The 27,000-nt window shown below is 48.8% G+C and overlaps 3 protein-coding genes across 11 annotated transcripts in view; 1 reads left to right on the top strand and 2 right to left on the bottom strand.

Annotated features, from left to right (window-relative positions):
• The window catches only part of CLUAP1 (clusterin associated protein 1), a 45,538-nt gene extending 37,763 nt beyond the window's left edge, over positions 1-7,775 (bottom strand). Inside the window, exons 1-4 of one of the 3 annotated variants that reach the window (XM_059898396.1) lie at positions 7,660-7,775; positions 4,868-4,979; positions 3,892-3,976; positions 1,518-1,697 (exon numbers count right to left, since the gene is read on the bottom strand). In XM_059898396.1, the coding sequence (XP_059754379.1) occupies positions 1,518-1,697; positions 3,892-3,976; positions 4,868-4,979; positions 7,660-7,681 (399 nt within the window). In that variant the 5' untranslated portion in view covers positions 7,682-7,775. Of the gene's footprint in view, positions 1-1,517; positions 1,698-3,891; positions 3,977-4,867; positions 4,980-7,659 lie in introns of those variants that run through there. The other 2 variants (XM_059898397.1, XM_059898398.1) reach the window with 2 other exon arrangements.
• Positions 7,776-9,387: 1,612 nt separating this feature from the next.
• Positions 9,388-27,000, bottom strand: part of NAA60 (N-alpha-acetyltransferase 60, NatF catalytic subunit) — a 51,132-nt gene continuing 33,519 nt past the window's right edge. For 4 of the 7 annotated variants that reach the window (XM_059898405.1, XM_059898402.1, XM_059898400.1 and 1 more), the window contains 5 exons: positions 26,798-26,927; positions 25,619-25,715; positions 24,129-24,363; positions 22,682-23,035; positions 20,494-21,852 (listed from right to left, as the gene is read on the bottom strand). In XM_059898405.1, the coding sequence (XP_059754388.1) occupies positions 22,879-23,035; positions 24,129-24,363; positions 25,619-25,715; positions 26,798-26,927 (619 nt within the window). In that variant the 3' untranslated portion in view covers positions 20,494-21,852; positions 22,682-22,878. Of the gene's footprint in view, positions 16,589-18,820; positions 19,164-20,493; positions 21,853-22,681; positions 23,036-24,128; positions 24,364-25,618; positions 25,716-26,797; positions 26,928-27,000 lie in introns of those variants that run through there. The other 3 variants (XM_059898404.1, XM_059898401.1, XM_059898406.1) reach the window with 3 other exon arrangements.
• On the top strand, positions 17,204-18,585 carry C15H16orf90 (chromosome 15 C16orf90 homolog). The gene is made up of 3 exons (XM_059898692.1): positions 17,204-17,249; positions 17,690-18,026; positions 18,405-18,585. The coding sequence occupies exons 1-3, from the start codon at positions 17,204-17,206 to the stop codon at positions 18,583-18,585; spliced, it is 564 nt and encodes a 187-aa protein (XP_059754675.1).

The raw sequence follows: 27,000 nt of genomic DNA, 5'->3' as shown, positions 1-27,000 counted from the left end.
ACCAGTACCCTGCAGTCTCTGAAGAGAGTTGCAGTCAAGGAATCAGGCCCTCTGGCCAGTCATGTTCTCATAAAGACCTGCATTCCTAGGTCTCTTTATCTGAGGCCTTGGGTCCAGGTCCTCTTCAGTGCCTCTGCTGAGGCCTCCTTATTGGGGTAGGTAGGGCAAACACCTTCTCCCACACCTCAGGGGGCATTAAAACTGCCAGAGCAGTCTTATGAAACAGGGAGTTGACACTTCTTCTGGCTTTAGCCCCTTGCTTGTACCACTGCAGTTAGTGATTAAAGACACAGCTTTCACGTTCAGCTTGTTGCTTTAATCGAGTCCTCTGACGCCTGGCAGCTCACTCTCTCCCCAAGCTCAGCTGAGCACCTGACGGCCACTCTGCTCAAAGGCGCTGTCACCTCCTGCTTTCTAACAGGTCTCTGGGCTTCCACCTTTCTTCCCCCTTCAGTCCGACTCAATCCAGCAGCCAGAGTGATCCTTTTAATATGAAGTTTCAAATTATGTACTTCTCTGATCAAAACTCAACGATTTTCCACGTCAGAGTCAAAGTCAAAGTCTTGACAGTGGCTTTCCAGGGACCACAGGCCTGGGGCTGCCTCCCCTCCCAGCTTTCATCACATGGCCCCTTGTGTTTCCTCAAACACACACAGCACACCTTTCCACTGAATGGTTTGCTCCTTCCCTCCTTCAGATCTCTGCTGAAACCGTCACCCAGTCCCTGAGGCTGTCCTAGCCCTCCATTTAAGACACCTCCCCCGGCACCCCAGCCCCTTCCCTGCTTTACTATCCTCCACACATGCAGCCCATCTGACCTGTCACTCTTTCTGCTTTGCAGTTTACAGTCTGGCTCCCCCAACTGAGCTGCGGGAACAGAGGATTCCTGTCCTTGTTTTTCACGCCTGTATCCCCAGTGCTTGAAGAGTGCCTGGCAGATAGCAGGCTTTCAATAAAAAGTTGAATTTAGGGCTTCCCTGGTGGTGCAGTGGTTGAGAATCTGCCTGCCAATGCGGGGGACACGCGTTCGAGCCCTGGTGTGGGAAGATCCCACATGCCGCGGAGCAACTAGGCCCGTGAGCCACAACTACTGAGCCTGCGCGTCTAGAGCCTGTGCTCCGCAACAAGAGAGGCCGCGACAGTGAGAGGCCCCTGCACCGCGATGAAGAGTGGCCCCCGCTCACCACAACGAGAAAGCCCTCGCACAGAAACGAGGACCCAACACAGCCAAAAATAAATAAATTAATTAATAAATTAAAAAAAAAATGCCACGCCCAGTGCCCACTTTATAGGCCAGTAAAAATCACTATTTCTGGGCATCGGTAGTTTAAAAAAAAAAAAAAAAAGTTGAATTTATTGTCCCTTCTGCTTTGATCCAAATGCTGACAAGCACAAAACTGACAAATGGCCCTCAGTCAAGGAATAAGGAAAGAAGTGATGCTGTATTGATACAGCCCATTTCAGAGTTTGAGAAATAAACATTCCACTCCTCACTACAAGCCTTGCATTGTCCTTACCTTTGAGCTAAGGTCAAACTTGAATTTGCTGATATCTTCCTCTCCTATCTTAGAGTCCTCCATCCCTTTGGTCTTCATAGCATTATAAAGGACAGAGGTGATCTTCAATAGTTCTTTCACTGCATACCCGTCTGCTTGATAAAGCTTCTTAGTATTGAGTTTTATATGTGCCTTAGTGGCCTATTTTCAGATTAAAAAAAAAAAAAGTTTAAGACCCATTCCACGTAAAATCTAAACCAAATTCCATGTAGGTCATTTGAAAATGTCACTGCCAACAATAGGGATATAACCAAATCATTTTAAGAATCAAACTTTCAAGTTACTCATATATTGCAAGTGGGTATGTTGACTGACACAATCTTGATGGAGAGCAATTTGGTAAATGACAACAAAACTACAAATGCATACGTCCTTTGACCCAGCAATTCCAATCCTAAGAACTTATGCTAGGGATATACATATTCACAAACAAAATGATGTGTATAGGCTATTTGTTACAGCATTGCTTCTAAGAACAAAAGTTACCAACAACCTAAATGCCTACCTGTATAAATTACATAAGTTATGGTATAAACGTGCAAGCAATACTACTCAGGTGTAAGAGAGGATAAAGAAATTCTATGTGTATTTGAAAAGTTCTCCAAAATGTACTGTTACTTGAAGACAAGATTCTAAACGGTGGTGTGCAGTATGCCACTATTTGTGTAAGAGGAAGGAAAAGGAATATACAGTCTATTTGCTTAAATATGCCTAAAGAAACTCTGAAAGATATTAAGAATAGTGATCACTGGGAATGGAACTGGGCTGATGGCAAACAGAATAGAAAGTCATTTTACTCTGTATTGTTTCATGATTTAAAAAAAATTTTTGAGCCATAAAATATATTACCTATTCAAAAATAAGTAAATAAAATTCTTTTTAAAAATCTGCATGCTATTTTATTTCCATTAGAAAAATATTATCTATATAAAATTTTGGTCCAGTTTCTTCTCCTTTAGCTCTACTAGGTTTGAATACTTAAATACTTTAATTTTACTCAAGTAAAACCAGAATCATATATCTGACATGAAAAATAAATATTTTACATCATTAAATTAATAGGGTTTAATTAGGTGTGCTCTTTATTATTTCTCAGGAATAGTAACTCATCTTTCCTGTATGTTATTTCCCTTTACTTTTATTTATCTGAGTAACTATGTAATGCATGTCTTTTTTCCCACATCCAGTAATACAAGTGTTATGTAAGCATAATTTGTAACGTCAATAACTAGATTCGTCATTAATCTTCAATTTATGTTCAATTCCCCTTATTATATGGTATTTCCATAATAACTTCAGATATTTCAGTCAACCTTACACTTTGCAACAAAGACTGTAAAAATTAAGATGTTAATTTAAAAACATTATAAAAATTCCAGACTAAATAACCCTGGGCCCACTTAAAGTGATGCTGTCACAAGATATCCTGGAACAGCTACTGCTTCAATTTCAACATGGCCTCCTTTGGGCAAAGCAGCAACTTGGTAAGCAGCTCTCACAGGAAAACTACTCTGGAAATATTGTCTGTAGATGTCATTGACAGTATGTCAGCCAGCAAAACAGTTGTTTTTATCACATTCGTGAACTCACAGCCTACTGCTTTCAGAATTTCACCCATGTTTGTAAGAGCCTGTTTAGCCTCTTCTGCCACCCCTCCTGGCACAAGCTGTCCACTTGCACGGTCCATGCCTAGCTGTCCTGAAACGTAAATGGTCCTGCCAACTAACACAGCCTGACTGTAGGGACCAATGGCCGCTGGGGCATGGGACTCCAAAATTCTTAACAAATAATGAATTAAAAACAAAAAACCCAGAAAACTTTGTTGGTAAAATGGCTCCACAGAAATCTGGTAATGGAGTGTGTTTAGAAATCTGGGACTTCCCTGGTGGCCCAGTGGTTAAGAATCCGCCTGCCAATGCAGGGGACATGGGTTTGATCCCTGGTCCAGGAAGATCCCACATGCCACGGAGCAACTAAGCCGGTGCACCACAACTACTGAGCCTGCGCCCTAGAGCCCGCAAGCCACAACTACTGAGCCCGCGTGCCACAACTACTGAAGCCCATGCGCCTAGAGCCTGTGCTCCGCAACAAGAGAAGCTACAGCAATGAGAAGCCTGCGCACCGCAACGAACAGTAGCCCCCACTTGCCACAACTAGAGAAAGCCTGAGTGCAGCAACAAAGACCCAACGCAGCCAAAAATAAAATTAATTAACTTTTAAAAAAAGAGAAGGAAAAAATACTTTTAAAAAAGAAATCTGAAAGCAGCTCTAACTAGGCTTCATCTCCTTCTAATGTATTTAATTTTACAACTCCATCAAAAAACTGTGAACCAACCATGAACTGGGCAATTGCCTTAATGAAGAAAACTCGGTCTTGTTCAGTCTCAACATCAGAAGGGATGTCAGTCTGAGGTTCATACCTATTGCAGAGAGAGAAAGAGAGAGAGAAGACACAAGGTAATTAAGTATAAAGTTCACAAAAGAGAAAGTAAAGCAACTGAGAGGACAGTGGCTCTGTAACGGGAAGCTCTCTGAGTCCCCAGCTAAGGCAGTAAGAGTAAGAAAGGCTTCAGAAGCAACACAAAATACCAAATATTCAAGAGAACAAATCTTCACCTAAAAATAGGTTTAACAAATTTCAAGAATCAAATTCGGGGCTCAGCTTACAAAATTAAATCTATCTCAGACTGCAAAGTTTCATTAAAATAATCAGAACTATTACTCTGGCTGCCTGCCCTTGACCCAGTGGAGTTCCTTTCTTCGAGTAACTGATGACACACTGGGGTCAGCAGACGGCAGCCCTTGGCCTCTTCCTGTACAGCCCGCAAACTAAAAAGGGTTTTTACATTTTTCAAAGGTTATAAAAAACACAAGGAAGAATACATGACAGAGATCTTATGTAGCCTGCAATGCCTAAAATATTATCTCCTTAGCAAAAAAGTTTGCCAACCCTGAATCATATTAGATTTTTCACACAAAATGAAATCTAAATTATTTCCAAGCCAGGTACTCAGCAGAATGTGTGAGGAGGTCCTGTCACTCCCTGATGAAGGTGAGGGGATGAGGAGGAATGCGGACCAGCACCCCTGTGTCGGCTTCCTACTGAGAAACATTCTCCTTTTACCGCTGCTTGGTACACTCCCTTCTCCCACAGCGTTCTTTAAACTCAACTGATTTTTAACAGGTTACAACCGAGTCTGTCAAATTTTATTGAACTTTTCGTTTTGCTTCACAAAAGCATCCTGTTTCTAGGTGGCTAATGAATAACATCTCATATTCATTCTTAGACCTCAGTAAAGTGCAGTTCTAACCTTTTCACAAGCCAGAGAAGCACTTCAGATACAAGTCCGAAATTTGGTGTGCGGAAATTTTCCATAGAAATATGTCGAGGGTATCCCAAGGCTCTCATCATCTCTGTAAAGTCTGTCCAAGGTAAAACACAATGTAGTCAGTTCCTCGTCAAACAGCAACAACTTATGAACGTAGACACTTTCTTTGCTTTCTCTTCTTACTCCCAACCTACTGACACTTTTATGGACTATTTATCAACTCTCTAAGAGGAAAAGAAAAAGGGAGATAAAAGTTAAAATACCTAATCTGCTTCCTGAAAATCATTTATTTAAATTCAATGGGAGAAGAGGAAACTGTACATTGCAATGCGGTTTAGGGATTGGCTGTGATTTAATTTCTCTCTTGGACACCTCATTTATCTCTTGGATAGCTTTCTCTTTACCACTCAAAATGAGAACTACCGGGCTTCCCTGGTGGCGCAGTGGTTGAGAATCTGCCTGCCAATGCAGGGCACACGTGTTCGAGCCCTGGTCTGGGAAGATCCCACATGCCGCAGAGCAACTGGGCCTGTGAGCCACAACTACTGAGCCTGCGCGTCTGGAGCCTGTGCTCCACAACGGGAGAGGCCGCGATAGTGAGAGGCCCGCGCACCGCGATGAAGAGTGGCCCCCACTTGCCGCAACTGGAGGAAGCCCTTGCACAGAAACGAAGACCCAACACAGCCATAAATAAAATAATTAATTAATTAATTAATTAATTTTAAAAAAAATGAGAACTACCTGGCCACGGTTTAAATGTTAACCGTGGGGTTTTTTTGGGGGGGGTGGGTGATGATGGTAGGGTGAAGTTTATGTCTCTGTTTTATTTCTGAGTTGACTTTTTTCCCCCACTGAGCATATAGGACCTTAATAACACAAAATTTAAACATTAGTTGCATTGTATTTAGAGAAATCTTCAAGAAAATGATTGAACGATTGAGCAATATTTAGATGTATTATGAAACAGACTAAGAAACAGTAATACTAATACATGTTGATACCAGATGCTGCAGTCACTAAGCTTTCAGCAAGACTTGGAAATAAAACATCTTTTTAGTTCCCACGATGTGCTAAGACCTATATTCAGTGTGCTTCTGGCTAAGTAATGTCTGTCTTCACTCTTCTTGAAGGTGGGTATTCAAGATGTCCCAATGACATTCACAAATAAGCTACCTGGGCCTTGGAAATTAGGCTGGATTTCACAAGACAACAGAAGAGAAGGCATAGCAGAGGAAAGAGAAGCAGAGGAAAGAGAAGCAGAGGGCCTCTGTTGCTGTTTTGAGGGCTATTTAAATAGAGCAATGGAAAATAAAGCAGCAGCCTTCCCATCACACAGTAAGCCCTAAACACTTCTTGCCGCTAAGTAGCAGTGCAGTTGTTAATTCTACAGTATTATTGTCAAAATGGAGACAATCTGAGTAAGAATCTTACCATGAATTGCATAATGTACAGCATTCATTTAAGGTCACAATGTTCAGAAATCCCCTTCTTGTACACTTTTCCCAACACAACTCCATTCAACGTCCCCTAGCAGAAGGCTGGCCTCCCTCAACTATGAGGAAGGAGAAACTTGTCTCTACAACATAAGGTCACCAAGAACCTCCAAATCCCAGAGGGCACAGATTCACACAATAGTGCTAATAGGCATCAATAAAATGTGATGCCTCTTCCTATATATTTCCATTATAGAAAAAAGAGCAATTCACAACTGAAAGGAGTAATCTTTAATGGGGAAATTTCAGGCACCAGCAATTGTTAGAAAATTGGCCTTAAAGAGGCCCCTCAGATCACACCAAATTGGCAATCACCTGCTACACCTATGAAGGTGGAGCCAGTTGGCTAAACTGCTTCAGATTCAGAAAATGAAAGCGTATAAAAGGCAACTGATTCATTCACACAGTCCTACCTTTTGATCCTCGTTTCCACCCAGTTCTAGCTATGTGACCTAAAGCAAACTACTTTACCTCCCTGCCTCAAAGTATTTCATCCAGAAACTTATACGAACCACCTTACTGCTACAGTGAGGACTAAAACAAGATACTGAATGTAAAATGTTTGGTGTGTAACAGGTGTCCCCCAAAGTAGTAGTAACTAATTCTCTTTTCCCCATTCTTCCACTTCCCCACCCTCCTAGCAAAGGCACTTGGGTTCCCTTCTCCTCACCAGCCCCTTTAGAAAAGATGCAAGCTTTGTAGGTTAGACAACCTGACTTAACACTTCAGCGCCAGCTCTTACCACGTGTGTCCCCTGACCTGACCTCTCTCTGCCCAGTTCCTCATCTCTAAACACAGGAGCACAGTTGTTCAGAGGAGTGAATGAAACGATGAACACACATAAGACAGTAACTAACTACCTGGCAGATCATAAAAGCTCGAAAAAACGGAAGCCTCAATTATTATTCACCAGCCCCTCCTCGGTTGTTGTTCGTTTCCCGGAGCTCTAAGCTAACCCAACTCAAAACGGTCTCTGCGTTTTCCAATACAGTAGCGAACAGACCCATAAGTCAATTAAAATTAGATAAAATTAAAGCTTCGGTTTCTCAGCCGCACTAGCCGCATACACATACACAACCTCCTATCATCGCAGGAAGGGCTATGAGACAGGGCTGGGGCGCTCAGCCTGGGGGGCGGCGGGCCAGGAGCGCCCCCGAGCCGCAGAGGCCCGGGAGGGGGCTCCAGCGCGGGAGCCACGGCGGGGCTCAGACAGGGGACACGGCGGGCCGGAGCCCCGAGTCTCGGGAGGACCGCTGGTCACAGGGGTCAGGTTTGCCTTACTGCGGAGGTCGCGGAAAGACATGGCGCTCTGGTCCTCAGGACGCCGGAGTCTCAGCCGCTCGCCCCTCAGCGCTCACGGGTTTCTATGGCAATGCACGGAGCCCTCTACGGCGCGCAGCCGGGGCCAAACAGGACTGGAGGCGAAACGGCCGGGCTGTGTGCGCATGCTCCATGCCGCCAGAGAAAGGGCAGCCGGCAGGGGGCGTCCCGCGACGCTGAGGGAGGGGGCGTGGGGTCCCGCCCCGCCTGGCGGCCGGGCCCCCTTTACACAGTTTGCAGACATTTGGCACTGACTGACACGTTCTGAGGACCTACTAAGTGCCTGACGCTGTGCGAGGCACCCTACGTACTACTTCCCATTTCCTCCTAAACTCCTCTAGAAAGAATGTACATAATATCACGAAGCCGGGTCTCCAGCCTGGGTCCTGTGCCCAGTACATTTCTCTCTGGCATGTGTAAAATGGCTGGCCGCGCACACGTCCGAAACGCGCAAGAAGCGCCTGCAGCGTGAAGCAGTTGAGGCCACAGACTGCGAGTCGCAGGCAGGAGCTGACCGCAAGGCGGCGAGAGCAGGCCCGGCAGCCATCTGCGCGTGCGCAGCCGTCTCGCTCTTCACAACAGGCCGGAAACTGGCCCGGGTCTTCGCGCGCCGGCGGTTGTCCTGGCAACCGTGAACTCTGCCAGCTGGAGCTGTCGTTGCGCCTGGTGGAGGGAGGGGGCGGCTCCGGGGTGAGGACCGCGCCCAACATGTGGCCAGCTAAGCTGTGACCTAACTTGGGAGTCCTCTCTACTGGGCTGCCACGGTTGGGGATAGGCGACAGCAAGGGCTGGGGAGGTGAAGTGAGCTGAGCCCAAAAGGGTAGGCGAAGACGAGGGACTACCAAACCGTGGGACGCCCTCCGCCCCTGCATTGGTTTTGGCGAAGTAACAGACACATAAAGGCACGGGACCTCAAAGAGAGTCCCGAAATAGATCCACATATACATGGTCATTAGAACAAAGATGATAAAGCCCTTTAGTGGAGAAAGAATAATCTTTCAGAAATAGTTTTGGAACAGTTGGAAATGCAAGTAAATGAACCTCCACCCTTGCCTAAGAGTAAAACCTAAAAACTATTGGGTTGGCCAAAAAGTTCGTTAATATCGCACAGAAAAACCGGAACGAACTTTTTGGCCAACCGAATATAACTTTTCCAGAAGAAAACTTATGGGGAAAACTTTGTGACTGGGTTAAACAAGAATTCTTAGATATACCAAAAGTATCATCCTCTAAAAAAATGTTTTTTGATAAATTGCACCTCATCAAAATTTAAAACTGCTCTTCAAGACACTAAGAACATGAAAAGATAATCCAGAGTCTGAAAAATAAATTCACAAAACACATCTGATAAAAAGCCTTCTATCCAAAATACATAACAAACTCTCAAAACTCAGTAAAGAAAACCATCCAATTAGAAAGTAGAAAAAGGAACTTCCGTGGTGGTCCAGTGGTTAAGACTCCAAGCTTCCACTGCAGGCGGTACGGGTTCCATCCCTGGTCCAGGAACTAAGATCCTGCATGCCACACAGCCCAGTCAAAAATTGTTTTTAAAAAATTAAAGACAAGAAAGTAGACAAAAAACTTAAAACAGATACTTCACAAGGGAAGATATGGCAAATGTCAACAAAAAAATTAATCAATAGTCAATCTAAGAAATGCATAGTTTATTCGGGCCAGCCTGAGGATTATAATCAGGGAGACAGTCTTACAGAAAGCTCTGAGGATGTTTCAAAGAGGAAAGAGGGAGGCTAGTATGTAGTGATTTTGACTAAGGGGTAGGTGCAGTCAAGCATACATCTTGGTAGAAGGCGACTGCTATTCACGAGGAGCAGATATCTTAGGTAATGGTTGTAGTGCTTTTCTAAGTATGGGAAGATGCAAGAAACTGAGTTCATAAAATTTTCTCCCACAAATATCTGAGAGCTAGTTCTGCCAGTTTTCCCAGAGCACAAAATGCCTCATCCTGATCTTGGCCCTGAATTTCTTTCAGGGTGTGTTGTAAATCAGTGACTGTAGTGACTAATGACTCAATTCTTGTAGAATTGGATGGTGAGCAACATTCTTTGTTTTACAATCTCCTCCTTTTCCGTCTTAACTTCTACCAAGGTTTGGGAAGCATTTCATGACCAGTTTGTCCCACGGCTCTAGGAATGCTCATACCCAGGTCAAGCAAGGATTTCATTGATAGGCCACGCAATGTGCTATCACTGGACTGTTAACAGTAGCCAAAAGCCTCTGGACCACCTTGCCTGTCTTTCTAGTCTCTTATGGTCCAGGAAATGGTTCTCTCTTACTGCTTCTTCCTGTATCTAGAGTTACACTATTAATATCATCAATCTTGGAACTTCCTTAGTGGTCCAGTGGTTGGGACTCTGCGCTTTCACCGCCAAGGGCCTGGATTCAGTCCCTGGTCAGGGAACTAAGATCCTGCAAGCCACGTGGCGTGGCCAAAAAAAGAAAAAAAATCTTCAATGTTACAGAACCATATATTTGATCAATTGTTTCAAGTAGCCTAGTCATTATCAGAGGCTCAGTCACACATTCAGTAATACAAGAAACTATAATCTTGCAAAATAAACAGAATACAAGTAACATTACTAAGGTCCTAAGTAGGTATTTAAGCTAAGAACTTCCATTAGGTGTGGCCCAGTATCTCCCCAGATCATCTGACCCAGTGTGTTCTGCACCAATCGCTATCTTTAAGGGAAATGTTATATTGGCATTGCACACAAAGTTCACCAAAGATATCTGCATCATGACCCCTTACAAGATTGAGAAAGGAATGTTATCTTCTAAGGAGTTATATAACTGGCATCAGAAGAAGAAAAATTGAGCTTTATGGTTGAGCAGGTATTTCTGCTGTTGGGGAGGTCTGGTTAATGCATAAGGCAGATACACAATGCACACTACAGGGGAGAGAGGAGGCCCAAATGGGCAGAAAAAAAATTGTGTTTAAATCTTCTTGTCTTGCCTTAAAATATGAATTTTATTTCATTACAAATCGTAAGCAAAGGAAAAGATGCTCAAGATTATTAGTCATTAGAGAAATGCATATTAAACCACAAAATATCACTACACAATTATTAGAATAGCTAAAACAACAAAAAACCACAAAAACCCTGACAGTGCCAAGGGCTTGAAAGGATGTGGAGCAACTTGGGCTTTCATACACTATTGGTGAGAATATGAAACTGTACATCCACTTTGGAAAAACAGTCGGTAGTTTCTTAATAAAGTTAAACATACACAACGTACAGTTCAGCAGTCTCTCTCCCAGGTATTTGCCCAAGAGAAATAAAAACTTATGTTCACACAAAACTTATACATACATGTTGAGAGCAGCTTTATAATTGCCCCAAACTGGAAACCACTCAAGTGCCCCTCAACTTATGAATGGATAAACACATTGTGGTACATTCACACAATGGATTACCACTCAGCAATTTTGAAAATGCAAAGAGCTAAAATACACAAGGACAATGATGAATCTCCAATGCCTTATGCTAACTGGAAGAAGCCAGACTCAAAAGGCTTCGTACAAGGACTTGAGGACACAGTGGGAGAAGGGGAAGCTAAGACAAAGTGAGAGAGTAGCACTGACATACATACACTACCAAATGTAAAACGGATGGCTAGTGGGAAGCTGCTGCATGCCACAGCGAGATCAGCTCGATGCTTTGTGACGACCTAGAGGAGTGGGATAGGGAGGGTGGGAGGGAGGCTCAAGAGGGAGAGGATATGGGGATATATGTATACATTCACTTTGTTGTACAGCAGAAACTAACACAACATTGTAAAGCAATTATACTCCAATAAAAATATTTAAAAAGGGCTTCCCTGGTGGTGCACTGGTTAAGAATCCGCCTGGCAATGCAGGGGACATGGGTTCTAGCCCTGGTCCAGGAAGATCCCACATGCCGCGGAGCACTTAAGCCCGTGCGCCACATCTACTGAGCCTGAGCTCTAGAGCCCGCAAGCCACAACTACTGAAGCCCGCGCGCCCAGAGCCCATGCTCCACAAGAAGAGAAGCCACCACAGTGAGAAGCCACCGCAATGAGAAGCCCGCGCACCGCAACGAAGAGTAGTTCCCGCTCGCCACAACTAGAGAAAGCCCACACGCAGCAACAAAGACCCAACACAGCCAAAAATAATAAATAAAATAAATAAATATATTTTTTAAAAAGGCTTTGTACTGTACGATTCCATTTACATGACAATCTGAATGAGATGAAAATACAGACATAAATCAGTGATTGCCAGGAAGAGTTGGGTGCAAAATAATTTTGGGGGTGATGAAACTGTTCTGTATCTTGATTGGGGTGGTAATTACATGACAGTAGCTGTTTGTCAAAACTCATAGATCTGTGCACTAAAAAGGGTGAATTTTACCACATCTAAAATTGTATCTCTTGGGAATTCCCTGGGGGTCCAGTGGTTAGGACTGGGCGCTTTCACTGCCCTGTCGAACCTGGGGCCCAGGTTCGATCCCTAGTCGGGGAACTAAGATCCCACAAGACGCGTGGCATGGCGAATAGAATAAAATAAAATAGTGTATCACTAAGCATGACTAAAAACAAAAAAGCTTAAAAAAAAACTATCCAATGGCTTCCCATCGCTGTTCAAAGAAAACTCAGTCCTCTGAGCTGCGCCTGCTCTGTGCCTCCTCTGCTCCCTTCCCTCCATCTCCCCTCCCTGGCTTCCTGTTGAACACGCCCACCTTCTTCCTGCTTTCTGGTCTTTGCGCAAGTAGTTCTCTCTGTCCGTAGTGCTCTTCCCAACTTCTTCAGATCTTTGTGAAGAGGGCTCTCGGACCATCTACACTAAAGCAGACCCTTCCCAGCCCCTCCCTGTCACATCACCTTCTTTTATTTTCTTCGTATTATACCTGGAAACATCTCCCTTGCTTCTCTTCTGTGTCTCTGATCTGGACATGTATGCGCCGTGGAAACATACCTTCTCTGTCCTACTCGACTCTCTCCCCAAGTCTACAATAGTACCTGGCACTACACAGGCTCTCAGAACATACATGCTGAGACTGAATGAGTGAGTCGGAGTACAATGCCTCACCCCAGTGAAGTGAAAGGTCTTTGAGGAAAGGCCACGTCCCCTGCCCTCCTCCCATGCTCTGTGCTGGCTGTGATGCCCAGTTCAGAGCTGACACAACAGGCTGCCTGAAGTCCACCAGATCTGGGCAAACTGGTGTGCACAGGGCACCCAGTGCAGTCTCTAAAGCAGTCAGCTTTGTGACCTTGGGAAGTTACTCAACCTCTGGGGGACTTAGATTCTTCAATGTCAAAGTGGAGGTTGTGATGCCTGACACACACAGTGGAGGCTGTGATGGGCAGACAGCACTTGACATCCACTGTAGCTGGCAGGGCACGGAGGGAGCACCGAGCCTTCTCCCTCGGTTTTTACTTTTTTTAACAGCTTTTTAACATAAGATAAAATGCACATATTTAAAGTGTGCAATTTAATAAGCTTTGACAAGTGTATACACGCAAGAAACTATCCCAATCAAGATAGAGAACACATCTGCCACCTGTTTTCCTGTGTCCCACCCCTTTGTATTGTCTACCTCCTGCCACTCCTTCTACCCCAGGCAACCATTCCTCTGCTTTCTGTCACTGTACACAGGTGTATTTCTCGGGTTTTATATAAATGGGATCACACAACATATTCTTTTTGTCTGGCATCTTTTACTTGGCATAATTATTTTGAGACTCATCCATGTTGTAGCCTATATCGGTAATTCATTCCTTTTTACTGCTGAGTTGTATATCCATTGTATGGATATACCACAGTTTATTTACACATCACCTGTTCCTGGGCATTTCCAGTTTGGGGCTAGTACAAATAAAGCTGGTATGAACATTCATGTAGAAATCCTTATAAAGACACATATGCTTTCTTTTCTCTTGAATAAATACCTATGAATGACATAGAGTCATAAGGCAAGTGAATGTTTAACTTTTTTTCAATAATTTTTTTAAAAAATAACTTTATTTTTGGCTGCGTTGGGTCTTTGTTGCGGCACGCGGGTTTTCTCTAGTTGCGGCGAGCGAGGGCTACTCTTTGTTGCGGTGCGCGGGCTTCTCACTGCGGTGGCTTCTCTTGTTGTGGAGCACAGGCCGTAGGCACGTGGGCTTCAGTGGTTGTGGCTTGTGGGCTCTAGGGCGCAGGCTCAGTAGTTGTGGCACACAGGCTTAGCTGCTCCGCGGCATGTGGGATCTTCCCGGACCAAGGCTCGAACCCGTGTCCCCTGCATTGGCAGGCAGATTCTTAACCACTGTGCCACCAGGGAAGCCCTTCAATGGACTTTTGATTTTAGAACAGTTTTAGATTTTCAAAGGAGTTTCAAAGATAGAACAGAGTTCCTGTATATTCCATCTCTCCCTCATCCCCGCAACTGTTAACATCTTACATTAGTATGGTGCATTTGTCTGATGAACCAATACTGATACATTATTATTAACTGAAGTCCAGATTTCCTCATTTCTAACCTACTGTCCTTTTCCTGTTCTATGATTTGATTCAGGACACAGCATTACATTTAGTCGTCATGTCTTCTTAGGTTTCTCTAGACTGTGACAGTTTCTCAAACTTTCCTTGTTTTTGATGACCTTGATAGTTTTAAGTGGTGCTGGTCATTTACTTATTTTTATTGTGATAAAATATACATAACATAAAATTTGCCCTTATAAGTGTACAATTCGGTAGCATTAAATACATTTGAAATGTTCAACCACCATCTCTATTTAGTTCCAAAATATTTTAATCACCCCAAAAAGAAATGTCACACCAACTAAGCAGTCTCTCCCCATTTCTCCTTCCCCACAACCCCTGGTAATCACTAACCTGATTTCTGTCACTTTGGATTTATTCATTCTGCATATTTCGTGTAAACAGAATAAAATATGTGGCATTTTGTATCTGGCTTCTACCACTGAGCAGTATGTTTCTGAGGTTCATCCATGTTGCCCTGTGTATCAGTACTTCTTTTTACAGCTGAATAATATTTCCCTGTATGGACAGACTACAATTTGTTTATCCATCCATTAGCTGATGGACTTTTGGGTTGTTTCTACTCTTTGGTTACTATAAATAATGCTGCTATAAATATTTGTGTACAAGTATTTATTTAAATACCTGTTTTCGACTCTTTTGGGTATATACCTAGGAGTGAAATTGCTAGGTCATATGGTAATTCTACGTTTAACTTGTTGAGGAACTGCCAAGCTGTTCTCCATAGTGGCTGCACCATTTTCCATTCCCACCAGCAGTGTAGGCAGGTTTCAATTTCTCTACACCCTCATTAACACTTATCTTCTGTGGGGTTATTTGGTTGGTTGGTTTTTAAAATTATAGCCAGCCTCATGTGTGAGAAGTAGTGTCTCACTGTGGTTTATTTTTTATAATTTTTTAAAAATTTATTTATTTTTGGCTGCATTGGGTCTTCGTTGCTACATGCAGGCTTTCTCTAGTTGTGGCGAGCGGGGGCTGCTCTTCATTGTAGTGCACAGGAGGCCCCTCATTACGGTGGCTTATCTTTGTCGCGGAGCACGGGCTCTAGGCAGGTGGGCCTCAGTAGTTGTGGCATTGGGTTCAGCAGTTGTGGTTCGCGGGCTCCAGAGCGCAGGCTCAGTAGTTGTGGCGCACGGGCCTAGTTGCTCCGTGGCATGTGGGATCCTCCTGGACGAGGGCTCGAACCTGTGTCCCCTGCATCGGCAGGCGGATTCTTAACCACAGTGCCACCAGGGAAGTCCCTCACTGTGGTTCAAATTTGCATTTCTCTAATGACTAAATACATTGAACATGTTTTCATGTGCTTGTTGACTATTTGTATATCTTCTCTGGGAAAATATCTATTCAAGTTCTTCACCCATTTTTAAATTGGGTTGTTTGTCTTTTTGTTGTTGACTTGTAAGAGCTCTTTATGTGTTCTAGATACTACACTCTAATCAGATATATGATTTGCAAATGTTTTCTCTCATTCTGTAGGCTGTCTTTTCACTTCTTGACACTGTCCTTTGCAACACAAAAGTTTTCAACTTTTATGAAGTCCAATTTACCTATTTTTTCTTTTGTTGCTTGTGCTTTTGTTGTCATATCTAAGAATCCATTACCAAATCCATGGTGATGAAGATTTCTTCAAAGAGTTTTCTTTGAGTTAATTTTTGTATATGGTGTGAGGTAGGGGTCCAGCTTCATTCTTCATTTGTATCTTTTGAACATCTAGTTGTCCCAGCACCATTTGTTGAAGAGACTATTATTTTCCCTACGGAATAGTCTTGGCAACCTGTTAAAAATAAATTGTCCAGAGGTGTATGAAATTATTCTGGGCTCTCTATTCTATTCCATTAGTCTGGATGTCTAGCCTTATACCAGTTCCACAGTTATGGTTACTATAGCATTGTATGCAATAAGTTTTGAAATCAGAACTCTTGAGTCTTCAAACTTTTTAAGATTGTTTTTGGCTTTTGGGCTCCCTTGTAATTCCACATGAATTTTAGGATCAGTTTTCCTGTTTCTGCCTACAAGGCCATTGAGATTTTGATAAGAATTGCATTGACTCTATAGATCACTTTGGGAAGGATTGTTGTCTTAACAATATTAAGTCTTCAAACCATGAACAGGATCTTTTTCCATTTATTTTTACTTTTTTTTTCCCAGCAATGTTTTCTAGTTTTCAGTGTTGTCTTGTACCTCCATGGTTAATTTTATTCCTGTTTTATTCTTTTTGTTCTTTGCTACTGTATAGAAATACAGTTAATTTTGCGTGTTGATCTTGTATCCTGAGACTTTGCTGAATCTTATTAGCTCCGAGTTTTATTAGCTCAAATAGTTTTTTTAGTGTGAATTAATTTTTTTCTCTGTATAACATCATGTCATCTGTGAATAGAGAGAATTGAAGGTTTAACTTTTTAAGAAACTGTTTCCCAAATTGGTGGTACCATTTTACATTCCCCCAGCAATATATGAGAGTTCCGGTTCCTCCAAATCCTTCCTTACACTTGGTGTGATCCCACAGTACTCGATCATCTACTTAGGGGAAAATGTACAGAAAAATTAAGGGACCTATCCAGTCACCCAATACCACCTTCTCAGCATGCTCAAAGCACTGAGCCAGATCTCACCAAGTCTGCATCCCTAAACCTTCATTATCCATCCATGGATGAAGAAACTGATACCCCAAGAAGTCACCCCTGGGAGTGACTCCTCAGCCTGCAAGAGCTGAATCTGTTTGGCATGCCTGTCCCAAGCCAGAGGGACCAGGGACCTCCCCTAAGGTTCTGCCCCCTTCCCTTGTCCTCCTCCCACCCTGCCCCTGCCCTTGAGCGTCATCCTCTCCCAAACTCAGGGATCTGGGAAACCTGGGAGTCTTCCCTGTGACATCACAGAGCTGGTTGCCAAGGGAGACCTGCAGATCCATCCCCTAGGCAGGGGAGAGCACAGCCCTGCTGCACAGGAGGCTCGGCTGCTCCTCTCCCACCTGGCTGGCCCTCCATGGAAGCCTTGGTCTGTGTGTTCTCTCAGCTGCGCATAAGAGAAGGTGCCAGGCTGCGGGGAGGAGTGGCAGGAGGAGAGATGTCCTCCTGTCCTGACCTGGGCCCAAAGCCACCAGGGTGGCCTCAGGGACATACAAGCTTGGGAGAGGGGAATGGCCACCAGTCCAGGCCATGTGACCCTGGGCACCAGAATGCTCTCTCTAGGGTAGGGGGCAAAAAGGGGTGGCAGAAAGAGCCTGCAGTCCTGAAAGAGATCTTGGTGCCAAGACTCAGGCTTCTCAGCCTCCCTGTTGGTTGGGAGGGAGAAGGAGTGCTTTGTTGGGTGAGGGAGGTGGGAGACAGGGGGTGGAGCCCATTTGACAGACAGGTAAGCTGAGGCTCTGCAGGCCAGGGGTGGAGCCCATCACATGAGCATGTGACTACACTGTCCCCTCACGGCCTCTGTGGCCCACCAGCCACCAACCTCCTGCTCTCCCCTCCACAGATGCAGTGAGCTGGGTCCGAGGACGCACCAGTCACCCCGACACGCCACCCAATATCTACGACGGGGGGCTGGGGGCCCAGCAGCAGCAGTGTCCCAGTGCCCAGGGAAGCAAGCCCAAGAACTTCCGGTTGTACCACCTCCGGGGTCTGGCTCTCTACCTGCCAGGCCTCATGCAGCCTGCCGGCCAGTGTGAGACCCATTGGCTGGGCCAGCTCATGGCCGGGGGCTGCCTCCCACAACCTGAGGGCACAGTCTGGCCCCTGGACTTGAAACAGGGGGCTCTGGGCTCAGGTAACAGTCACCACTCAGCCCTTCTGGAAGTTCGACAGCCTGGGAAATACAGGTGAGCACCTGTTCAGGTGATGCAGGGCTGGGGACAGGAGGGGGAAGACCCCGGGCAGGGTTGGGCTGGGCACTCAGATGGACCCAGGTGGCCCCTCTCCACTCCCAATCTGCCTGGGTACCTGTCCCAGCTCTACATTTGATGAGGGACCTCAGACTGCTCTCCCCCGCTGGCCAGGCCTCAGTTTCCCCATTTGTAAAATGAGGGGTTCGCGTTAGAGAAGGGTCCTTTCAGTTTGAAACGTGTTTCCCTCTTCCTCCTCCCCTCCCAGGTTTTCTTTAAGGAGAACTGCCCCCTCCCCTCCGGTTTTGAAGGATGCCAGGTTCACGGGGGTCATAGGCTGGCAGCCTCCCCCAGGTCCCTCCAAGTGACTCCTCTCCCCCCACTTTCCTCAGCTTCCAGTTCCAGCATGGACCCAGCCAAGGGTGCCCCCTCCCAGCCCGGTCCCCGTGAAGGCTTGGGGCTCAGGCCTAAGAGATCCTGGGGGGCCTCAGAGGAATCCACATGTCCCTCATGCAAGAGAACGCACTCTGGAGCTCTGGAGAGGCCATAGGGATCCAAGTGCCAGGGATGGTTCTCCCAGCTCAGGACAGGAGGGGAAAGGATGGCCCAGGAGGAGGAGGAGGACACAGGTCCAGGGGGAAGGGCTCAGCCCCCACCAGTAGCATCCTCACACCGAGATGCCTGGGCAGCTGCCCAGCACCAGAGCCTAGGCCAGCCTCGGGAAAACTCGAAGGTGGAAGGAGGAGGAGGTCCTGCGGGAGGGACAGAAGGAAGCCTGGGCGTACCCTTGCAGCCTGCTCCAATTCAAGTCGGCCACTTGTACCTGGGAGGCTGGGCGGAGTGGAGAGTTGGGCTCCCAAGTGGCCAGGGAGCCTACAGGTCTAATTTCAATAAAAGCCAAGGCCTGCACCTTCTGTCCCTGGGTCTGTCTGTCATCAGGCCAATTCAGCCAGAGAAATGGCCCCTCGGCACCTGTGTTCTGAGAGCAGAGTTCCATGTAGATCCTGGGGGAATCCGAGGTGCTCCCACCCTTAGTTGAGGAGGGAGCCGTCCTCCTCGGGGCGGGACTCTGGGCAGGCTTCCTGGGTGGGCAGGGTCTCAGCAGGCCTAAGAGCAGGGCTTGGTGTTCTGGGTGGAGAGGGCAGAGGACACAGAAAGTTAGGCCAGGTTTAGGGAGGGTGTCGGGAGGAGAGCAAGTTCCCAACCTGGGCAGAGACGTTGACCCCACGCCGCCCCTCACTGAGGCCTTGGTTGAGTTCACCCTCTCTGGGGACCCCTGGCTGCCCTGACCCTCCAGGCAGAATGGGCACAGCCCTTCTCCCAGCTGGACTAGACTCTAGGCACCCAGGCATGGGCTCCTCTGTATCAGGAGGTCTTAATCCCAGCCCTGTTGACATTTGGGGCTATGCCATTCTTTGTTTCGGGGGCTGTTCTGTGAGTTGCAGGATGTTTAGCAGCGACCCTGGCCTCCACTCACTAGATTCCAGTAGTGCCCTCCGCTCAGTGTGGCAACGAAAAACATCTCCGGAGAGTCTGATGTCCCCTGGGGGGCAGAATCTCTCAGGCTGAGACCCCCTGCTCTACATCACTGGGCCTCAGCCTGTGGGGACAGATGGGAGGACCTGGGTTTGCCTCAGTGACCCTCACCATTTGGCTGATTTCCTGTCCTGGCAGGCTGGGTCAGGCAAGGGCTGACCTACCCCTCTCACAGGCTTCTGTCAGACCACACATGATGGTGTCAAGGACATTCTGGACACCAGGACAGCTGGGCTCCTTCCAGACATGGGGGAAAGCTCCCTCAGGCCCCTGCCCTGCCCCTGTACCCTGGTACAGCAGATTCTGGAGACTTTGGCCCCTGGGTGCTTTTCAGGTTGTTCTAAGTGTGCATATGGCCCTGGGTGGTGGCAGCTCCTAGTCCGGGCCACCAGCCTCAGGCCCTGTCCCATAGGGAGGGCCATCGGGGGGAGGCCCAGCCTTCAGGGAGCAGCGCACCCACACTTTGGAGGGGTCCACACCTGGGCTGGGGTCTCAAGCCCACCGTTCACAGCTGTGTGGCTCTTGGGCAACTCCCAGCCCCTGAACCAGTCATTTGTCTAACAGGGTGACAGGCACGACCCCCTGCCCCCAGGGTGGCCAGAGGCTCCAAGAAGTTGGTGGAAGGACCTGGTCCCAGGCTTGGCCCAGCCAGGGGTTGGGACCTGCTGCCCCCTCCCCCCGCCTCAGGCTCCTGCGGTGGGGTGCCCTGGGCAGGGCCCCTGCCTGACCACTGCACTGTCACCAGCTCTAGAACCTCTTCCAGGGCTGCATTCCTTGGCAGGGCAAGGTACAATTATGATCGTAAAAAACAATTGCCCTTTGAGCTGGAAGCCGTCCTTGGGACTTCAGGGGACAAGCAGCTCCTGGGCCGCCCTCAGCCACAGGGCAGGTCCACAGGCGCAGGGCCTGCAAAGACAGGATGTGACCAATTAAAGTCTATTTATTTGTTTGTAGTAAGACAAAACACTATAATCTGTTCAACACTGGGCTGGACACTGCAGTGATAAGGAGGCGAGGAGGGAGGGGCAGGGCAAGGCCTCTGAGCTCAATTACGAATGTCCAAGGCAGAACCTTCTGGAAGACTCTTCCCTTACCCTGAGGGGCAGAAATAAAAATCACATGATCTTTGATTCAGATTAGAGAGGACACCCAGTTGGGCCTCAGCATGAAACCAATGTCAGCGTCGAGGTGGGGAGTGCGGGGAGATGGAGTGCCCTTCCTGCCCGGGATCCACCGGTGAGGCCGCAGGAGCCCAGGGCCGGGAAGTTCTGAGGGAAGGAAGGACACGGTCACGGAGCCCCCACCTGGGGTGTTCCCGTCTCCTGCTCTCGTCCGGCGTGAGACTCTGTGCCATCCCCTCTGCTCCGGAAGGGCAGGCCAGGCAGCAAGCAGCTCTAGGGGCCCTGGCAGAAGGGACACCAGGAGCACGTGCCGTCCACGTGCACACTTCCAGGCACTGTCTCTGCCCCAGAGGTGGAGGGACCACAAGGCACGTGACTGTCCCCAGCCCCAAAGGCCGGGTCTCACTTGGTCATGGTGGTGCTCAGCTTCGTCCCGTCTGCACCTGGCCAGGCCCCGGAGCTGCTGCTCATGGGGCTGGGGGGCTGGGGGAGACAACCTCCAGGCCCTCAGCGGCGCCTGTCCTCAGCCCAGCTCCCTGCAGCAGCTCAGCTGAATGGCACATCCACCATCTGACAGGCGGTTCCAATCGCTCGGGACAGAATGAAGCAGCCTGTGGGAAGAGGCTGCGGGAGGACTCAGCCTCCTAGTGGGCATGTGGGCATCTGTCTCGTTATCCGCCCGCACACGTGGGGAGCGAAACCCCAGACCTCAGTGTGTGGGTAAGAAGCCTCCTCAGCTGTGCCCAGCAAGTGTCAGCCCCGGCTGGAGAGACCGGGGCTGCTCTCTGCCCCCTGGGCTTCTGGGTGCTGGTTTTGGACCAGGGGCTGGCCTTCCCGTTATTTCGACCCCTCATTGTTCAGAGGCTCCTGTGTCTTTAGGGTCAAGTCTGTCTGTAACACTTCGGTTCCTCCCTCCCAGAAGTTTATTCCGACTTTGGAGGAAGGAGCTGGAAGGATCAGGCAGTGGAGGGGAAGAGGCCGGTGAGGGGCGTGGGGAAGGAAGCCCTTTCCCATGCCCTTGCTCCCAGGGCAGCAGAAGAAACAGACCACAGTGAACACTGCCACCCCCAGGTGCCCGTGGGGCTGGAGCACGTGCGGGGGCCCGGCCAGGGCTCAGCAGAAGTGAAGGTTTCCAGATTGGGAAGGAGGGCTGGAGGAGCCTGTGGGATAGACAAGAGGGGAGCAGGGGTGAAGCCTTCAGCAGAAACACTCTGCTTCCCTCCCCTCCCCAGGGGCCTGGCCTAGGAGCCCAAAGCTGGGCCCCTGGTGCTCCTGAAGCGTGAGCCCTCCTCCAGGTCCAAAGTCCCTTCCAGTGACCACTGGCTCTCCTCGGTCCCAGCACAAACCACAGTACCGACGGCGGTGCCAGCCTAGGAGGCCACGGAGCCCTGCCGCCTGGGCTTGGCCCACGTCACAATCCGCTCTGGGCCGTGTCCATGCACAAGGGGTAGACCTTGGAGTCCCCATGATGCCTTCCAGCTCTGCCATTCCCTGAGGCCTGGGAGACCAGCTCCCCACGGTGCTCAGAAGTGGCCACGTCTAAGCAGAGCTCTCATCTAGGTGCCCACCACAGGGCAAGGCTGCTGCTGTTAAAGCCACCATCTACAGTGAAGCACCACCAGGGACACAGTGGCACTGATAACCCCTGGGAAGGGGAAGCTGAGTGTCTGGGGACAGGAGTAGAAGGGGCTTGATCTTTTGGTAACTTTTCAATTTTTGAACCATGTGAATGCATTATTTTTTAAAAAGTAGTTCAGGTAGTGAAAAGATAAAGCTCTGGCCAGGGCTCAAGAGCTCTGCTTTCCCTCCTGAAGTTTCTGAGAGACGTTCGGGAACTATCTCGGCCCCTGGCCATGCTTCCCAGCACCCTCAGCAGCAGATGCCCATCCAGGGCCTCCTGTTTTCATTGCTGAAAGCACCACCTCAATTTCCCCAACCATCATCCCACTGGGCTCTGCTCCCCTTTCTGCACCCCCTGCTCTGGTGTACCTGGGGGAGACCGGGCACGCCCCTTGACTCTCTTCTCCCGAGCCCACGTAGCACCGGGCCTGCAGCTGGGGCAGGTCGACGGGCCTGGCAGGTGCCCACTGGCTCCTCTGCAGATGACAGCAGAAGTCAGATGGCCGGGAAGGCGGTTTCCACAGGGTGCCGAGGGGTGGGGCCTGGCAGAGACTGCCCGGCTGGCGTCACATGGTCCGGCTGTACTCGATGCCGCCCTTGGTGGAGATGCTTGACCATGGCAGGAAGCTGCAGAGCAGGCTGTGGGCCTGGCGGTAGATCCTGTGCGGGATGGAACAGGGGCTCAGGTTTGCTAGCGCAGAGCCCAGGTGCTGGATGTAGTCCGTGCAGCTCCGTTAAGGAAGATTCCGACTCGCCTGCCCAACTGCCCCGGGGTGGCACTGTCAGCACGGTGACCATGGGGGCTGCATGCAGACAGCATGCCACTCTTGCAGGAGGCCAAGAGCCTGCTCAGCCTCTGCAGGGCTGGAAAGCCTCATCAGATGGAGGGGGCTCTGCTGCACAAAATAATGCAGGGCAGAGCCTGGGTACAAGGGACCTTCTGGGTGAGGCCCCAGGCACCTGGACACCCAGACTAAGGCTGGACAGGACTGGGTGCTGGGGGTGGGGTCTGGCAGAGCAAGTGTTCCTAGTTCTCCCCTACGCTCAGTCCTCAGAGTGGCAGGGCCCTGTCCCTGTGATGAGGAGGGGTCAGCAGTCCTGACCCTGTGGACACCCACAGAGACCCATCTTCACAGGAGCTAGGCCTGCAGGCTTTCGGGCCGCCCTTGTCTTTCTCGTTTATTTCCCTGTGAAAAGGATAAATCCTGGACTCATTCATTTAACTTCTCTCTCTCACATACACACAGTATTTTGGGGATCACACCCTATGACTATCAGGAAGTCTCCTGGCCTCCACTGAACCTGTCAAGGGCCAGAGAGAGTTAAAGAGGAGGGAGCAGGGCAGGGACACACCTCTGGGTCACGCACCCAGCAAAGAAGGTTTGAACCCAAGTGTTCACAAACAGCAAACAGTTCGTTTCACCTCACTTGCTCGTCTTCTCCCCCACCAGCACACAGCCCCATGAGAGCAGGGGCTTCTGGCTGTTTCGTTCACTGTTGTATCCCCCATGCACCTGGAACAGGAGGCTCTCATTCGATACTTGATGGATGGATGGATCTTGGGCCAGGAGGCTGAACACTCCCCTCATACCAGTCTAACGTCCAGCGAGCGCCGAGTGCCAGAGCTGGCCTGCTTTCCCAATGTCCACACCCAGACCGTCATTTCCCAAGATGTGCCGGCCAGACCCGCCCACAACAACATCTGGTCCCGTGAGCTTGGCCTTGTGGATGCCATGTGAAGGCAACCACAGCTCCAGCTGGTGCACGGGCCCTGCTAGGAAGCCACAATACCTCACCCCCGAAAGAGAAAGGATATAGGATGGTCCAGGGAGGGTGGCCACCGTTGATGTAGAGGACATAGGTGAAGCCATCTTTGAGGACCCCTCGGATGGAATAGTAATAGGGGAGATAGTGATGCTGCTTGAAGTCTCTGTTTTCGTAGAAGTTTATAGCCGTATTGTTGGTAGTGAGGACATGCAGGTAGATGGCTTTGCAGTGGTCCTGGGCGGTGGTTGATATGTGATCCTTTAAACTCTCAAGTAATAGGGAACCTGCGGAGGAAGAGGCACCGGGCAAGTGGGAAGGAAGCGTGAGGCAGACAAGGAAGTCATCTTTGCAGAGGTCTCTACAGATCTCTCTGCTATTGGACTGAAGACCGACCTCCCATAACCACCCACTATAGAAGTCCCTAACATCTCATGGCCCGATGGGGCTTGTCACCTGAGGTCCTCAGGCATCCGGGACCGCGGATGCCAGCCTGCTAGTTCCCTCCCAGGGGCTGAACCCACAACAGAGACTCACTGATCTTTTAGACAATGAAGTGTAAACCTGAGCCCAGGAAAATGTGGAACGGACACAAATGCAGACTCTGCCACTCCCTGGCTGTGTGGCTGAGTGGGATGGGAATTTGGAGTCATGCGGGCAGCCCGGCACCCCAGGTGTGGCGGGCACCCGATACGTGGTGGCTGGCACTATTTTTCAATTATGTTTTCTACTCTTAATCAAGAATACCTTGGGTCTCTGTCATACAGAGTGAAATAAGTCAGAAAGAGAAAAACGAATACTGTATGCTAAAGCACATATATGGAATCTAGAAAAATGGTACTGATGAACCTAGTGGCAGGGCAGGAATAAAGACACAGACGTAGAGAACAGACTTGAGGACACAGCGGGGAAGGGGAAGCTGGGACGAAGTGAGAGAGTAGCACTGACATATATACACTACCAAATGTAAAATGGATGGCTAGTGGGAAGCTGCCGCATAGCATAGGGAGATCAGCTCGATGCTTTGTGACGACCTAGGGGGGTGGGATAGGGAGGATGGGAGGGAGGCTCAAGAGGGAGGGGATATGGGGATATATGTATACTTACAGCTGATTCACTTTGTTGTACGATAGAAATTAACACAACATTGTAAAGCAATCATACTCCAATAAAGATATTAAAAAAAAAAATACCTTGGGATCAGACATAAGCTATGTGTGTGGCAAGAGGCACGATAAGAGGTGCCCATTCCCAAATGAGGACATTCGGGAGCGGTTATTAATCTGATCTTGTCAGATTTGGGAAGGAGGCCATGGCAGAAAAGACCTGGTATTGTATGGAAAGAGGACAGGCTGAAGGCCAAGGGAGTGGGTGGGGCCGTGGGTCTTGGCGGAAGGGGAGGAAGGATGAAGGTCTGGCCCCAGACAGAGGGACAGGGATGGAGGAAGAGACTGAGGGGTATTTATGAGAGACAATCGTCAGAACGGGGCGGGGGTGGGGGGCGAGTTGGCGGTTGTGGTTTATCAGCTCTGCCACCCTTACCTATGCCGTGCTTTCTGAATTCCTTCACTACTCCCAGGCTTAGGATGTACGCAACCTGTGTGTCAACAGAGAAGCTGGAGGCTAGAATATCTCCATCCTAAAGAGAAAGTCAGAAACAGTCGGGTCAGCAGTGGAGGCCCCGGTCCCACTGCAGGACACAGCTCACTTGCCAACTTCCCAGCCATGACACCTGGGGAGACACTGGGGCAGAGGGAACAGAACAGAAGACAATATAGAGGGTCACCTCCACTCCCATGGAAACGAGAGGGTGTGGGCCCTTCTGCGAGAAACTGCAGATGTAACAGCACACAAAAAAATCGCTTCTCTTGGGGTGGGTGGTAGACCAGACAAGGAGGGTCAGGGATGCCAGACGAGTGAAGTCATGGCGGGAAGAAGGAACTGCTCAGCGGGCCCTCAGCACGTGACAGTCCACCAGCCAAGAGACAAGGCAGCCCAAGAGAGTGTGAATGTTTTAACTAGGGATCCTACACAGCCCCAGGTGGTCTCACAGTAAAGGGGGAGGCGGGGGGTAGGGTGGGCAGTGGTGCCCTCCACCACCCTCTGCTGCCAAGGCCAGGCCAAGTGACACACCGCCCCACGTGGGTCTCTTGGTTCCGGAGATGCAGTTCTGGACCGGGAGTGTCATGAATCTGACCAGCACAAGGTTCTTATGTTCTTCTACCTCACAAAGAACTAGAAGGATCTGCCATGTGTATGGTTTTCTCTCCCCCATTGAAAAGGACACTTGGTGACTCGGCCTTTGTGTCCCGTCCACTGCTCACTGAGTGGCTCCCACGTGCTGGGAGTGGGTCGGCTCCCCACTCCCCACCCCACCCTCCACACCACAGTTAGCCTGGACACAGGTGGACTTGCCATCGGTCTCAGGGAGGTAAGCTTACTTCCTGCTCTTGTGACTCGAAGCCCGCAGAAAGGCCAGTGTACCGTTTACCCGCCTCCCTACTTCAAAACGGCTGTGATTGTGAAGCCTGTGGTCGTGTTACTTAATGCATATATGACTGTGTCACGAACACACAGAAAGAAACCAACCAGGTACGAATCTCACATGCCATCTGGGCTCCCAAGAGAAAGGGTCACAGAGCAGGCAGCGTGACTGTGTCGTAAGGCCCCACAGTCCTGTCCAGAGGCACCGACTGCCAAGTCATTGCTGCATACACTCACCTCCTTGTGTATCTTGGTCCTACTTTTTATTTCAGCTACGATCATTCCCACGATGGCGCCCCTGTAGGTTGCGGCGAGGGAAAAGAACTTCTTGTTGGAGGTGATATCACGATACCATGAGTCTGGGTAACTGAAGAAGAGACAAACTCAGATGAACCGGCCAGGTCAAGTCCAACCCCTGTCGTGCTTCAGAGAGTTGAACC

Source organism: Balaenoptera ricei, chromosome 15 (assembly GCF_028023285.1).
Source record: "Balaenoptera ricei isolate mBalRic1 chromosome 15, mBalRic1.hap2, whole genome shotgun sequence".
NCBI classification, from domain to species: Eukaryota; Metazoa; Chordata; class Mammalia; order Artiodactyla; family Balaenopteridae; genus Balaenoptera; species Balaenoptera ricei.
Note: the sequence above shows the minus strand (reverse complement) of the source record. Positions and strands in the feature narration are given on the sequence as shown.

Coding starts and splice junctions, on each gene's coding strand:
- C15H16orf90 (XM_059898692.1), top strand. CDS start 17,204: ATGGAAGCCTTGGTCTGTGTGTTCTCTCAGCTGCGCATAAGAGAAG. Junction 17,250..17,689: donor TCAGCTGCGCATAAGAGAAG/GTGCCAGGCTGC, acceptor TCCCCTCCACAG/ATGCAGTGAGCTGGGTCCGA. Junction 18,027..18,404: donor GAAGTTCGACAGCCTGGGAA/ATACAGGTGAGC, acceptor CCTCCAAGTGAC/TCCTCTCCCCCCACTTTCCT.